Raw genomic sequence first — 15,370 nt, forward strand, 5'->3', positions numbered from 1 at the left:
CTAGACTAATGACCTCCCAAAGTCCCCACTATCCTAATACTATCACTGTGGAGGTTAAGATTTCAACATATGAATTTGGGAGGACAAAAACATTCAATCTATGGCAAAGCTACTAATATTGACAATGATAGCTACCACTTATTGAATGCTTAGCATATGCTAGGCATTTTATATCCCTCAATTCATTTTTAATCCTTCCAAAAACCCTGAAAGGTAAAAATTATTATCACAATTTTACAGATAAAGAAACTACTACCTGCCAGGCGTAGTGGTTCATGCCTATAATCCCAGCACTTTGGGAGGCCAAGGCAGTTCTATCACCTGAGGTCAGGAGTTCAAGACCAGCCTGGCCAACATGGTGAAATCCTGTCTCTACTAAAAATATAAAAATTAGCTGGGTATGGTGATGACTGCCTGTAGTCTCAGCTACTTGGGAGGCTGAGGCAAGAGAATTGCTTGAACCCAGGAGGCGGAGGTTGCAGTGAGCCGAGATTGCGCCATTACATTCCAGCCTGGGCGACAACAGCAAAACTTTGCCTCAAAAAAAAAAAAAAAAAAAAAAAAAGAAAGGAAGGAAGGAAAGAACCACCAGGCACAGTGATGCACACCTATAGTCCCAGCTACTTGGGAGGCTAAGGCAGGAGGATGGCTTCAGCTCAGGAGTTCAAAGCTAGAGTTCACTATGGTTGCACCTATGAATAGTCACTGCACTCTAGCCTGGGCAACATAGCAAGACTCCATCCCTAAAAAAAAAAAAAAAAAAATTAAGAAAGAGAGAGGAGAGAGACAGAGAGAGGAAGAAAGAAGGAAGGAAGGAAGGAAGGAAGGAAGGAAGGAAGGAAGGAAGGAAGGAACTGAGGCTCTGAAAGATTAGGTACCTTTCAGCCAGAGTAATGAAGTAAAGACCATCTTTCCCAACTGTGCCCTTGACCTCCTACTGCTGACTTTGTCCAGCTTCTAGGAATTCATTTTCTGCTTGCACAAAAAAAATCACACGGGGCCTATAGAGCATTTCTAAAACTAAGCAAATGTGACCTGAATCCCTTCATAAAACACTAGCTACCATATAGCCCAGATTCAACCAGCTTTTACGCACAACTGAAATTTTTTTGTTTTTGTTTTTAATTTGAGACGGAGTCTTGCTCTGTTGCCCAGGCTGGAGTGCAGTGGCCAGACCTCAGCTCACTGCAAGCTCGGCCTCCCGGGTTTACCCCATTCTCCTAACTCAGCCTCCCGAGTAGCTGGGACTACAGGCGCCCACCACCGTGCCAGGCTAGTTTTTTGCATTTTTTTTAGTAGAGACGGGGTTTCACCATGTTAGCCAGGATGGTCTCGATCTCCTGACCTCGTGATCCGCCCATCTCGGCCTCCCAGAGTGCTGGGATTACAGGCTTGAGCCACTGCGCCCGACCCAACTGAAAATTTTAACAGAAATATGGATGTGCTACCCAAACCTGATCAACTTACTATACTACATCTCTAAAACAGTTCTACCAGATTATTAACTGCAGCTACAAAGAATAACCCCAGAACATGTTCTCGGATTTTACGTCATCCTTAGTCCAATATGTAAAACTTCCACAGCAGAGAGCCTAACACAGAGTGGGCAATCACCAAATATTCATTCCCTTATCTTTCCCTTCCTCTACTGCAAGTTGTAGAAATTAAATAGTGAGCTAAGCAAGCAGATCAGGAGAGAACCCCTGGAAAGCAGGTTAACCAGAAACAACAGGATAGGTAATTACAGGCTAATCACCGACAGGCGTGGTTCACGGCCCCCTCCAAACCACCTTTCGAGGGATGATATTGCCAGTTATGGTTTTACCCAGGAACTGACCTTGGCCCAGAGCCTTCAATTCACTTGGCCAGGGACTTTGCATACCAGAGAAGTCATTCCCAGCCAATAGATATACTTTCCACATTCCCTTTAAACAAGCCTTGTGTTGGTGTTAAGATAAGCTCGCTAAGGGTAACTAAGGGACAGAGTTGGAAACTATGAAACAAGGAGAGGAAAAGTGGGCTACATAAATGGGAGCCCCTGGAACAACTTTATGAGCAGCCCCAGGGAATGGCTTTGAGGTGGAGGGAAGCAGGAAATGTATATCATGACATACCAGTTTTGATACCCGTGTTCCAAAATGAGCATTTATGATATTTGAGCACATATGTAATGGTTTGGGAAGTAGTAACAATGAGATGATATGCTAAGCACTTTGCCTGGTGCACAGGAAATATGTAGGCAATAAGAAAGAGCTGCCACTATCATTAGAATGAAGACTTTGCTCTTTGCTCTTTATCATTAAGACTGTAGCTTGTGGCCGGGCGCGGTGGCTCACGCCTGTAATCCCAGCACTTTGGGAGGCTGAGGTGGGTGGATCATGAGGTCAGAAGATCAAGACTGTCCTGGCTAACACAGCGAAACCCCGTCTCTACTAAAAATACAAAAAATGAACGGGGTGTAGTGGCACGCGCCTGTAGTCCCAGCTACTCGGGAGGCTGAGGCAGGAGAATTGTTTGAACCCAGGAGGCAGAGGTTGTGGTGATCTGAGGTCCCGCCACCGCACTCCAGCCTGGGCAACAGAGTGAGACTCCATCTCAAAAAAAAAAAAGGACTAGTTTGTTAAAGAGGTTACACGGTGCAGGGTATCTGTATACACAGGGGGCTACTAAGGTGAGTATTGTGGTAGGCTGAAAATGGCCCTCCCAAAGATACCAAGTTACTTTCCTGGAACCTGTAAAAGTTACCTTTATTGGAAAAAAAAAGTGGGGGAGGTCTTTGTAGATAAGAGTAAGTAAAGACTCTTAAAATGGGGAGATTGTCTGGTGAGGGACCCCAAAAAATGCAATCACGAGTGACCTCATAAGACAGAGGAAGATTTCATCACACACACACACACACACACACACACACACACACACACACACACACGAAAAGGCAAGGTGAAAATAGCAAAGATAGAGAAGAAGACATTTGAAGATGCTTGCCTTGAAGATGCTAGGGACAAAGTCACAAGCCAAGAAATGCCAGCAGCTACCAAAAGCTGGAAAAGGCAATGAGCAGCTTCTCTCCTAGATGCTCTGGAGGAAGCCCATCCTTGTCAACACCTGGATTTCAGCCCAGTGATTTAGACTTCTGGCCTCCAGGACTAGGCAAGAATATGTTTAGTTTGCTTTTCATTACCAAGTTTGTGGTGATTTGTTACAGTAGCCACAGGAAACTAATCCAGGTATTAACTGGCTTTTCAACCGAGCAAGACTCATCAGTGAATGACTGACCAGCAAGAGTGCGATGTGCTATTCTAACTAACAGGTATTAATTGAATGATGCAGTTTCAAAGATATAGACAATAGTGCTGATAAACCAGTTTGTTGGAGGGAAGGAGCCCTTATTTTTAGCAGACACCAATTTCTGTGATGCAACTACTCCCACCATGGCCCAATTTCAAAGGTTTAACATTTAGCTTGCAAAATTCCTTGCCATTTAACAATTGGCTTGCACAAGCCAGCAGGAGCCAGCTCCAGCCCCTCCCTGTAGAGGTGCTTTAAATCACAAGAGAAATTGCTCTAAAACTGTATTGAGCATAATTTAATTTCTCCTTGATAATTCTGAAGGGCACTTCATGGTATTGTAGTTCCTGAGGGTCAACATGGGGAACATTAATTACTGCTGCACTGCATACATGCAGAGTTGCTAATCAATGGCATGGGGGTAGATAGTTTCCAATGCTGATGGAATGAGAAGGACCAGGCAGAACCAGAATGTCCTGTAGATTGTCAGTTGCATGCTTTTATTCCTTGGAGAACTCTGGAAGGAATCCAGTAGAGGCCATCACGTCCTTAGGTAAATTTATTATGGTATAAGTTGTAATTGTAGTGACAGAAATCTTAATCATTTTTTTCCAATGGCATAAGGCTTTACAACTTTCAAAGTGAATTGGATTTTTACCTTAAGCAAAATAGAACAGAGGCTTTATCTCAAGCAGAAACAAATGGAGTGTGTAAACTTCGGTCTCTCTCTTCAGCCCCATGCTACTGACTTCTGAATAGCATTCCAGCTGTATTTATCTGGGGCTTGGGAAATTTTCTTGGTTCCTGGGAAGAAAGTTAACTAAAACATATGACATCTCTGGCAGCAGTCACAATTTCACAAAAAACTTTCTTGCAATAACTTTGCATATTGCTTCCCCTGGTGGAATCACTATCTCTAGGGAAAGCTTGGGTCTAAAATGACAACTATATTGAATGAAAGTGAGAGCTGAATGCTAGATCCACCAGCTTGTATCTCTCTAGGAGAAGTCTTCATCTTAAAATCACTTTTTATGGATGACGTTATGACAGAGACAAGTTCTAGATTTTTTTTCTTTTTCTGCTTTTAAAGCATAAAAATTGTAAAACTTCTGACGTAGCCAGGCATGGCGACATGTCTGTAGTCCCAGTTACTCAAGAGGCTGAGGCAGGAGGTTTGAGCCCAGAGGTTCAAATCCAGCCTGGGCAATGTAGTGAGACCCCCCCCAACACACACCAATCTCAAAACAAACAAACAAAAAGTCTTCTCAAGTAAAAAAATAAGCAAATACAGTTACTAGTCCAGCTACTCAACAGTGCTCCCTGTAGATGAAATACTACAGAGTGTTTGCTATTTACAGGAAATTGGAGGTGGGGTGGTTACTGAAGAGTGGGTTGGCAGAGATTGGTGGTTATGTAATTTAATCCTGAGATAGACTGGTTATGAGAATCAGTGTTTTCAAATTTCAAATACTGTCTTGCTTTTGCTTTTGTATATATATACATGCATATATATACATATGTACACACATATATACACATACACATATATATACACATACACATACACACACACACACACAAAAGCAAAAGCAAGACAGTTATTAGCTATCCTTCCTAGAGATAGCTAGCGAGGACAGCTAATCAACTCTTTCAACATTTCAAGATTAAAGGATGAGGATACCACCTGTGTTTTAATACGGACATGGCTCAAGCCCTTTATACTGCCATGTAAAAGATTTTTAGAGCACATGTGTTGATCATTGCAGTGATGAGATGGTATTAAAAGGCTTGACAAATTGGTCTCCATGGCAGTGCTTCTAGTGCCAGCTGCTCAGGGAGGCTGAGGCGGGAGGACAAAGTGAGCCCAGGAGTTTGAGTCTAGCCTGGGCAACAAAGTGAGATCCTGTCTCTAAAACAAAACGCAACAAAACACGGGCTTGACAAACACCTACTGAAGGCAACATGATCGTTACTTACAGAAAGGAGAGGATCAGAGCTGGGGAGTGAAGGACTAGATTTATGAAGCTTCAGTCCCTTCTTTATGGCACTGAAGAGAGACAGTTCAAGTCCTCTAATTGCCCCATAGGCTTTGTCATATAAAAATGGATAATTTGCTACAAGCTAGAAATGGCAAAACCAATGACCTAATGTTGCTACTGTACTGACTAATCATCTTACTTGTGAAACTATCTATACCTCGCAGAGAACTTTAAGAAAACCACTGGGCATGGTGGGTCGTGCCTATAATCCCAGAATTTTGGAAGACCAAGGTGCGGGGATCCCTTGAAGCCAGGAGTTTGAGACCAGCCTGGGCAACACAGCAAGATACTGTCTCTACATAAAATAAAAAATAAGAAAAGTTAGCCAGGCATGGTGGCTATGCCTGTAGTCCTAGCTACTTGGGAGGCTGAAGCAGGAGGATCCTTGCAGTGAGCTATGATTGTTCTATACTCCAGCCTGGTGACAGAGCGAGACCCTGTCTCAAAAAAAAAAAAAAAAAAGAAAGAAAGAAAGAAAAAGAAAGAAAACCTTGCAGTACACATTTTCATAAGCCCAAAAGTTACTTCCTTCCATTTATTGCAAGGCTACGAGAACCCAAATGTCTGCCTGTTACAATTTTAACCAGCACTTTTCTACAAGTGAGTATGTTCAAGAACCCCTAAAAAGACTGTAATAATCAGATATCAAGTGCCTATATGAGGTAGCAGGAGGAAGAAAGAGACAGTACAGAGAAATAACAATCCACACATAATCCAGTAATGCAGGCTCTGAAATTCCAACACTTCATTTCAACTGCTTCCCCCAAAATTCCATACCATCTTCTTGCTTTTGGATAAAGTCAGTGACAAGAAACGAGATGGTCATATAGCAGCAATAAAAATACAATCAGGAGAAATAATGATTTGTAATATCCCCATGCGAAAGAAACAAACCTGAGTAGTGAGAGGAACATGGGTCTTGGATTAGGATATAGACCAATGTCTAAACCCTGGTTGGCCAGTCATAAACTATGTAATAACCTTGGGCAATTCACCTAATTCCTCTGAGTCTTAATTTCCTCATTTCTTACATGTGGTAATTGTGCCTAATTGAGAAAATGCACAACAGAAACTCAATAGTAGCTCTAATTACCATGCAACAGCCAGGAAGGTCCACTGTGTGGGTTTCTTTCAGGCTGTGAGTAAGTGGACACGGATTTCTGTAGCTCATTTCTGCCAGAGGATATGAGTATTTCAAGAAGCAGGAAGGGCTGGAGGTGTGTGAAGGCTCCCCCGCTCCTGTACTTCATTTGTACACTCTCATCATCACTGGAGGAGTCTCCTGGCTGCAGTTGAGCCTTCGATGATGAGCATCACTCCCATTCCCAGCTGGGTGGGGGAAGCCCAGACATTCTTGCTCTGCCCCTCAACCAGCTTGGTGCCAGATTTCCTCTCGCTTCACCCCTCAAGGAAGTCATCTAGGGAGCAGGCATCACACGGTAGCAACAGGCCTTGTCGATGACAACATCGTAGGTTATTTTACCCACTCTGTTTATCTCGCACTGAGAGGCAGGAGAGCACAGTAAGGAGCACAGGTATTTTGGTTTTGTTTTGTGGGTTCTGTGGGGGTTTTCTTGTTGTTGCTGTTTTTGTTTTGTTTTTGAGATGGACTGTCACTCTGTCACCCGGGCTGGAGTGCAGTGGCACAATCTCAGCTCACTGCAACCTCTACCTCCAAGGTTCAGGTGATTCTCATGCCTCAGCTTCCCAAGTAGCTGGATTACAGGAGCACACCACCATGCCCGGCTAATATTTGCATTTTAAGTAGAGACAGGGTTTCGCCATGTTGGCCAGGCTGGTCTCAAACTCCTGAGCTCAAGTGATCCTCCTGCCTTGGCCTCGCAAAGTGCTGGGATTACAGGCATGAGCCACCGCGCCTGGCAAGGAGCACAAGTTTTGAAGTCAAACAGACCTGTTTTCAAAGTCTGTTTCTGTCCTGTGCCACATCTAAACCTTAATTCCCTAAGCTGTAAAAGATGATCAAATAGGCCAGGCGGTGGCTCACACCTGTAATCCCAGCACTTTGGGAGGCCAAGGAGGAGGATCACCTGAGGTCAGGAGTTCGAGACCAGCCTGGCCAACGTGATGAAACCCCATCTCTATTAAAAATACAAAAATTAGCCAGGCATGGTAGCGTATGCCTATAATCCCAGTTACTCCAGACGTTGAGGCGGGAGAATCACTTGAACCCAAGAGGCGGAGGTTGCAGTAAGCCGAGATCATGCCACTGCATTCCAGCCTTGGTGACAAGATTGTCTGGAAAAAAAAAAATAAAGGAAAATCAGGATTTCTAAGAGATATCTCTACTCTCATGTTCATTGCAGCATTATTCATAATAGCCAAGATATAAAAACAACTTAAGTGTCCATCAACAGATGAATGGATGAAGAAAATATGGTATACATATACAACAGAATATTATTCAACCTTCAAAACAAAAGGAAATCCTGTCATTTGCAACATGAATGAACCTAAAGAATATTAAGCTAAGTAAACTAAGCCAGACACAGAAAAACAAATACTGTGTTGATCTCACTTATGTGTGAAAACTAAAGTAGTCAAACTTAGAACAGCAGAGAGTGGAATGTTGGTCGCCATGAGCTGGAGGGATAGGGGAATGGGGGAGATATTGGAAAAGGGTTACAGAGTTTTAGTTATCCAAATGAATAAATTCTGGAGATCTATTCTACAACAATGTGACTACAATTAGCAACACTATATTGTATTATTGTATACTTGAAATTTGCTAAGAGGGTGGATATTAAGTGTTCTCACCACCAAAAAAAAAAAAAAAAAAGAAGAGAAAGAAAGGGAGGAAGAGAGAGAGAACAAAAGAAAATGGTAACTATGTGAGGTGATGGATATGTATATGATATATGTGCATATTATATATATGATTTGATATGGATAATCCATATATATGAATATATCCATATGCATATATATGCATAATTGAAATTTGTACATATTTAAAGTGTACAACATGATGATTTGATACGCATATATATGCATATTTATCCATATCCATATGCATATATATGCGTATCGAATCATCCATATCCATATCTATGCATATATATGCATATGTATATGGGTATATATGCATATATATGCATATCAAATCATCATGTTGTACACTTTAATATGTACAATTTTCAATTGTCAATTATACCTCAACATGGGAAAAAGTCTTGTCATGAAGGAGATGCTTAATAAATGGTAATGTTATTATCTTTGATTGGTTTGTCTTTGAATAAATTTCTGTGGCCTAAATGAGGAAGCATATTCAAGGCATATATGCAAATATTTGTAAGAGTAGAGGAAAGTTCTTAATCCAAATTATATGCACCAATATTGCTCACTTGAATGGAAGGAAATTATAGAATGGAGTATTAACTTTCTAATGACTAGACAAAATTAGTTGAGTAAATTACCCAATCAGTTCAGGGGAGGAAAAAAAAACCTGATTCAAAGTTGTTTGTTTCCCCCTCTGTGGGTTCATTTTATTGCTGCAACCTTCTAATTTGTTTTAGTTATAAAGACATAGCCATTTCATTTTCAGTTTCACCCAGGAACTAGAACTATATTTTGAATAGGGACAATTGGATTTAGAAAATCACTTTTGTACAACTAGAACTCATTTACAGCTAGTTATTCAAATATCCAGTGACAGCATAATAAAAATTTAGGGCCTTCATTTAATTAAACACTCCAGTTTACGATTCCCTGGAAGTAGTAACACATATTTAGAAACTGCTCTCTTTCATGTTTTTAAAATGGCATCTAACATTAAGACAGTAATTTATTAAGGAATAACTTGCTGATCTGAAAGTGCCGATGTGATTTCAAAATATCTTTAGAATGAATCCAACTCGATGAGACTTACATGCATAGATTTGGAGAACAAGGAGCTTATCATAAGATTTTCATAGCCCTCTCAAAATGGCAAATGAAGATAAATTGCAGAAATAGGGACTGCATGTTGCAATCAAAAGGGAACCTGCCCACTGACTGAAACAAACTTGGAAAACAAATGAATGGAAGATTAAACAGTGAAGTCTAAGTAATATTACTTGTTCCCCTATGATTAAAGTATGACAGGCACCATGAGTCAAACTGTAAACATATACTAGTTATAGTAGACCTCACTGGGTTTCTGCTTTGGTAAACCACAGCGGCCTCCAAATTACCATTGAACCATGTTTTAGGGAAATGAAACTAGCCACCACCTCCTTTCATGCATGTGATATATTATTCATAAGCAAGCCCTAATGACAGAAGAGAGCATTCTTAAAATAGTCTAATGGCTTTTTTATAGTCAACAATATAATCCCCCTATATTTTTTTACACCTAACTCACAACATATTCAAGAATATTCCATCATGTGCTTAACTTTAATTTTTAGATGACTTTCTTCACCTGAGCTGGCAGCTTTACTAATGCCCAAGTCCAAACATATAGATGGGAGCCTCCTCAAATATATACCAAGAAGCACGTGATATAAACTGGATCGTAGTATGGGACCACCTAATAATAGCAAAGCCAATGTTTACTTAGTATTTACTATTTACCTAACATTGTGCTAAGCACTTTTGAAGAATTATTTTGTTTAATCGGCAACACCAATAAGACAAAATTCCAGTGTCCCAGATGATAAAACTAGCAAAACTTAAACATCCTAACAGTTAATAAAAAATTAACCCCCTAAGTAAAAATTAGTTTTTCACAGGTGATTTCTTGGCAATTTATAAAATTTAAGTTTTCCTAAAATTAACTGTAAACTGATACATCTTAATCACGCACAGCAAATATCTATGAATTTTAAGTGATTTCTCTGCTCTATTAGCCATTTAGATCAGCTTTTATATGAAACTTCCTTTTCATAGGTGCAGTTGAAGACAAAGGATAAAAGCTTTTTCATACTATAAGCTAACTTTCATTAAACTATCCTATCATCAGAAACCCACTGCCAGTGGGTACGGTGGCTCACGCCTGTAATCCCAGCAATTTGGGAGGCTGAGGCGGGTGGTTCACTTGAGGTCAGGATTTCAAGTGAAATCCTGGTCAGCATGGTGAAACCCCATCTCTACTAAAAATAAAAAAATTAGCCAGGCGTGGTGGTACATGCCTGTAATCCCAGTTACTCAGGAGGCCGAGGCAGAAGAATCACTTGAACCCAGGAGGCAGAGGTTGCAGTGAGCTGAGACTGCGCCACTGCACTCTAGCCTGGGTGACAGAGTGAGACTCCGTCTCGAAAAGAAAAAAAGAAACCCACTGCCAGCTCTGAAAGATCCTCGATGATTTGGGCCACTCATTCATTCCTCAGACTTAACCACCAACTGTGCACCACACCCTGGGGATACAAATAAGACATGAACTCCACCTTCAAAACACATTCAGCCTGCTGAGAGAGAGATATAAACAAACCATAGCAAATAAAATGCACAATATCATATAACAGAGGTAGGGAGAATGGAGGTCGAAAGGAGAAAGTAATTGGAAAAAAAGCAATCTTCAGAAGGCTTCACAGAAGCAGTGACACTAAAGGTAGCATCTTTTTTTTTTTTCTTTTTTCTTTTTTTTTTTTTTTTTGAGGCAGAATTTCACTCTCTTGCCCAGGCTGGAGTGCAGTGACGCAATCTCAGCTGACTGCAACCTTCACCTCCTGGGTTCAAGCAATTCTCCTGTCTCAGCCTCCCAAGTAGCTGGGACTACAGGTGCACGCCACCATGCCCGGCTAAGTTTTGTATTTTTAGTAGAGATAGGGTTTCACCATATTGGTCAGGCTCATCTCGAATTCCTGACCTCAGGTGATCCACCCACCTTGGCCTCCCAAAGTGCTGGGATTACAGGTGTGAGCCACCTCACCCGGTCTAAAGGTAGCATCTTAAATGTAGATGAAAATCTGTGATATTCAGTATGTTCACTCTACCTTTTTTTTCCAAAAGATGAATTACCTTTTCATTAATGTTTTCCTTTTTTTTTTTTTTTTTTTTTTTTTTTTTGAGACAGAGTCTTGCTCTGTTGCCGAGGCTGGAGTGCAATGGCACTATCTCAGCTTACCACAACCTCCACCTCCCAGGTTCACATGATTCTCCTGCCTTAGCCTCCTAAGTAGCTGGGATTACAGGTGTGCGCCACCACACCCAGCTAATTTTTGTATTTTTAGTAGAGACCGGGTTTCACCATGTTGGACTGGCTGGTCTCAAATTCTTGAGCTCAAGTGATCCTCCTGTCTCAGCCTCCCAAAGTGCTGGGATTACAGACATGAGCCACCACGCCCAGCCAAAAGATGAATTACCTTTTTAAAAAGGCATAGGATTATATATCTAATTTACCTACTATTCCATTACTATTTTACATTCTACTTCTGAATTTCTCTGTCTTCCAGCACTTATGTTGACTTAATTTTTTTCTTTTAACTAGTCAGATTGTTGTACTATCCACATAAAAATTATTTCCAAAGACTTGTGATGGAACCCAGGGATGCCACACCTAGGCATATAACTCTCACAAGGAGATACGTACAAAAACATTTATCTTGCATTGTTTGTAAGGGAAAAATAATGGAAACAATTTAAAGATCTATCAACAAAAGCATGAATAAATTGTGGTCTTTTTATACAATGAAATACTATCTAGCACTTTAGATGAACTAGAAGATGTGTATTGGCCTGACGCGGTGGCCCATGCCTGTAATCCCAGCACTTTGGGAGGCCAGTGTTCACTTGAGACCAGGAGTTCAAGACCAGCCTGGCCAACAGGGTGAAACCCATCTTTACTAAAAATACAAAAATTAGCGGAATGTGGTAACAGGTGCCTGTAATCCCAGCTACTCGGGAGGCTGAGGCAGGAGAATCACTTGAACCTGGGAGGCAGAGGCTACAGTGAGCCAAGATTGTGCCACTGCACTCCTAGAGACAGAGCGAGACTCTATCTCAAAAACAAAAAAAGATGTGTATTAAGGGCCAAGCATGGTGGCTCACACCTGAAATCCCAGTACTTTGGGAGGCTGAGACAGGTGGCTCACTTCAGCTGAGGAGTTCACGACCAGCCTGGGCAACATGTGAAACTGTCTCTACAAAAAAATACAAACATTAGCCGGGCATGGTGGCATGTGCCTGTAGTCCCAGCTACTTGCAGGGCTGAGGCAGGAAGATTGCTTGAGCCCAGGAGGTCAAGGCTTCAGTGAGTCATGATCACACCACTGCACTCCAGCCTGGTGAACAGAGTGAGACTGTTTGGGGGGAAAAAAAAAGATGAGTATTAATACATGTTGAGTGAGAGATTAAGAAGAAAGCACATAATATATCATTTAATGATTAAAAACTTGCAAATCAACTTTATGCCTTGTGTATGGATACATATATAGTATAAATACAAAAAAATAGCTGGGTGTGGTGGTGTGTGCCTATAGACCCAGCTATTTAGGAGGCTGAGGTGGGAGGATTGTTGAGCCTAGTAGTTCTGGGCATCATATAGTGACCTCCCAGGAGTGAGGGCTACCAGGTTGCCTAAGGAAAGTTGAACCTACCTGTGTAGGAAGCAGAGCAGGTCAAACCTTCTGTGCTGATCAGTAGTGGATTGCACCTGTGAAAAGCCACTGCCCTTCACCCTGGGCAACACAGGAAGACTCCAGCTCTTATTTAAAAAAATTTAAAACAATATAAAAATACACACAGGAATTAAAACTCTAAATTCAGGTAGTTGTCGCCTCTGCAGATGACAAGAGAGGAATGAGAGAGATTGGTTTCGGGGGTTTTAACTACATCTATAAGATTTTAACTTTGTCAGCACTACTGGTGACTTGGTGAGGAAAAAAAGATTTTAACTTGGAAGAAAGAGAGGAAAGGGGAAAAAAAGGAAGGGAGGAAGAGGGAGAAAGGGGGAGGGAGGGAAAAAGAGAGATCTGAAGCAAATATGGCAACATTTTATTACATGACTGAGCTGGATTGTAGATAGATGATTTTTTTGTCATATTATTTTGTATGCTTTTCTGTCTGTTTGAAATATTCTATTGTAAATAGATGTGCTAATCTTTATAATAATAATCCATGGTATTATTCACCAAATTTAATAGTCTAACAAAAGTTTAGAAGTAAAAAATCAGCAAGTGGCACATAATTTCCAGTTCTACTAGTAAAGAAACTTGTTTGCATCTGGGGAAGATCATATCTGCAGTGTAACTTCCCCACTCCCTTTCCAGCACATCCTTAAAGTACTCAGATGGAATGTCTCCCTGTTACAAAGAAAAGTGCTTATGCATATTAACTCCTCTGTTGCTGAACCAATTTGTGACAGGATGAAAGAGCTACTGGGAAACAAGGTTAAGAAGGATGGACACTCTATTCAGTATTTATAAATTTCTAGGTTTTTCCTTTTCAAGCTCCCTTAGAATTTTTACAAAAGAGGTCAACAGTTTAGTACGCCTCCAAATGAAAAATGTTATGTTAATGTATTTGCTAATAAATAATAGTTTCAGAGGCAAAATTAAAGGCGCAAGTTGGTAAATAAATCATCCAGTGCCATATCCATATGTGGTCTCTGACATCAAAATAGGATGAAGGGCCGGGCACGGTGGCTTACTCCTGTAATCCCAGAACTTTGGGAGGCCGAGGCAGGTGGATCACTTGAAGTCAGGAGATCGAGACCAGCCTGGTCAATATGGTGAAACCCCATCTCTACTAAAAATACAAAAATTAGCCAGGCATGGTGGCACATGCCTGTAATCTCAGCTACTCAGGAGGCTGAGGCAGGAGAATCACTTGAACCCAGGAGGCAGAGATTGCAGTGAGCCGAGACTGCGCCACTGCACTCCAGCCTGGGCAACAAAGTGAGACTCTATCTCAAAAAAAAAAAAAAAACAGAGGGAGAGAGAAATGCAGAATCTCAGGGTCTCTAGCCTACTGGGTCAGAGAGGGCACTACTGCAGCCAACTTGGGTAAGAGGAGACACAAAGCAAGTAAGATGTCAATTTCATATAAGAACAAAAATTAATATTTTTTTCTTCTTCCCACTCTCCCTCATCTCCCTTCCTCTCTCTTTCTTCCTCTTCTTTTCTTTTACAGTACACATTAAAAGAGAAACACATCAGCCAGAGAGAAGCAGCAAAATGCTTGGTGGTGAGGGGTTGGCCCCCACCGTCTGAGCTGCACCGTCTGAGCTGCTGCCCCAAATGGTCCCATACTAGGGAAGCCCGACTAAAGCAGCCAACACTGCTATCTTCCTTCACCCAGTAAAGAGCAGAACCAAAGTATCAAAAACAGGCAAAGGGGATTCGGGGAAGAATGGGCCAGGTCTCCTACCAGGCAGGACTAGTTTCTCTTACCTCTCTAGTCTCTGAAAGGAAGCACTTCCCAAAAGGCAGAATCCCAGTTGAACTGCTAGATCATGCACTGTGCTACAGTCCAATGGAATGTTGTCATCCAAGCTGGCCCCATCCAATGGGGAGGAATAGACAGATGCAGGCAAGGGAGGAGAAAATAATCTCTGGCTGCCCGGAGGCCCTCACATGGAAGCAGCTAGAGAAATGGTGTGCCGGAGTGTCCGCCATGATACTTGTCAGTGGGAATCCAAACAACCACATAGTCAAGTCTGGCTCAAAATGGCCAGTAATGTATACCATTGAAAATCTAGTTTCCATGTCAAGAAGAAATGTAACATATAAGAGAAACTCAAAGAAATTGCTAAATGAAATGCAAAGCATGCCAAGAAAATGTGGAACAAACAGATTCTGGTTTGATCCCACTTTGCGAGCAAAATATATCTCATTCTAAGGGGTCATATGAAGAGTGGCTTTGGCTGGGTGCGGTGGCTCACGCCTGTAATCCCAGCACTTTGGGAGGCCGAGGCAAGTGGATCACTTGAGGTTGGGAGTTCAAGACCAGCCTGGCCAACAGGGTGAAACCTCGTCTCCACTAAAAATACAAAAAAAAAAAAAAAAAAAAAAAATTAGCCAGGCATGGTGGCAGGCGCCTGTAGTCTCAGCTACTTGGGAGGCTGAAGCAGGAGAACCATTTGAACTTGGGAGGTGGAGGTTGCA

At 41.6% G+C, this 15,370-nt stretch overlaps 1 protein-coding gene across 2 annotated transcripts in view; it reads right to left on the reverse strand.

Moving 5' to 3' along the window:
- Positions 1–3,834: 3,834 nt before the first annotated feature.
- Positions 3,835–15,370, reverse strand: part of LOC114671732 (uncharacterized) — a 58,246-nt gene continuing 46,710 nt past the window's right edge. Inside the window, exon 6 of one of the 2 annotated variants that reach the window (XM_077959692.1) lies at positions 3,835–4,092. In XM_077959692.1, coding sequence (XP_077815818.1) covers positions 4,062–4,092 — 31 coding nt within the window. In that variant the 3' untranslated portion in view covers positions 3,835–4,061. The remainder of the gene's footprint in view (positions 4,093–15,370) is intronic. The other variant, XR_013402839.1, reaches the window with a different exon arrangement.

The sequence above is a fragment of the Macaca mulatta genome, chromosome 13 (assembly GCF_049350105.2).
Source record: "Macaca mulatta isolate MMU2019108-1 chromosome 13, T2T-MMU8v2.0, whole genome shotgun sequence".
NCBI classification, from domain to species: domain Eukaryota; kingdom Metazoa; phylum Chordata; class Mammalia; order Primates; family Cercopithecidae; genus Macaca; species Macaca mulatta.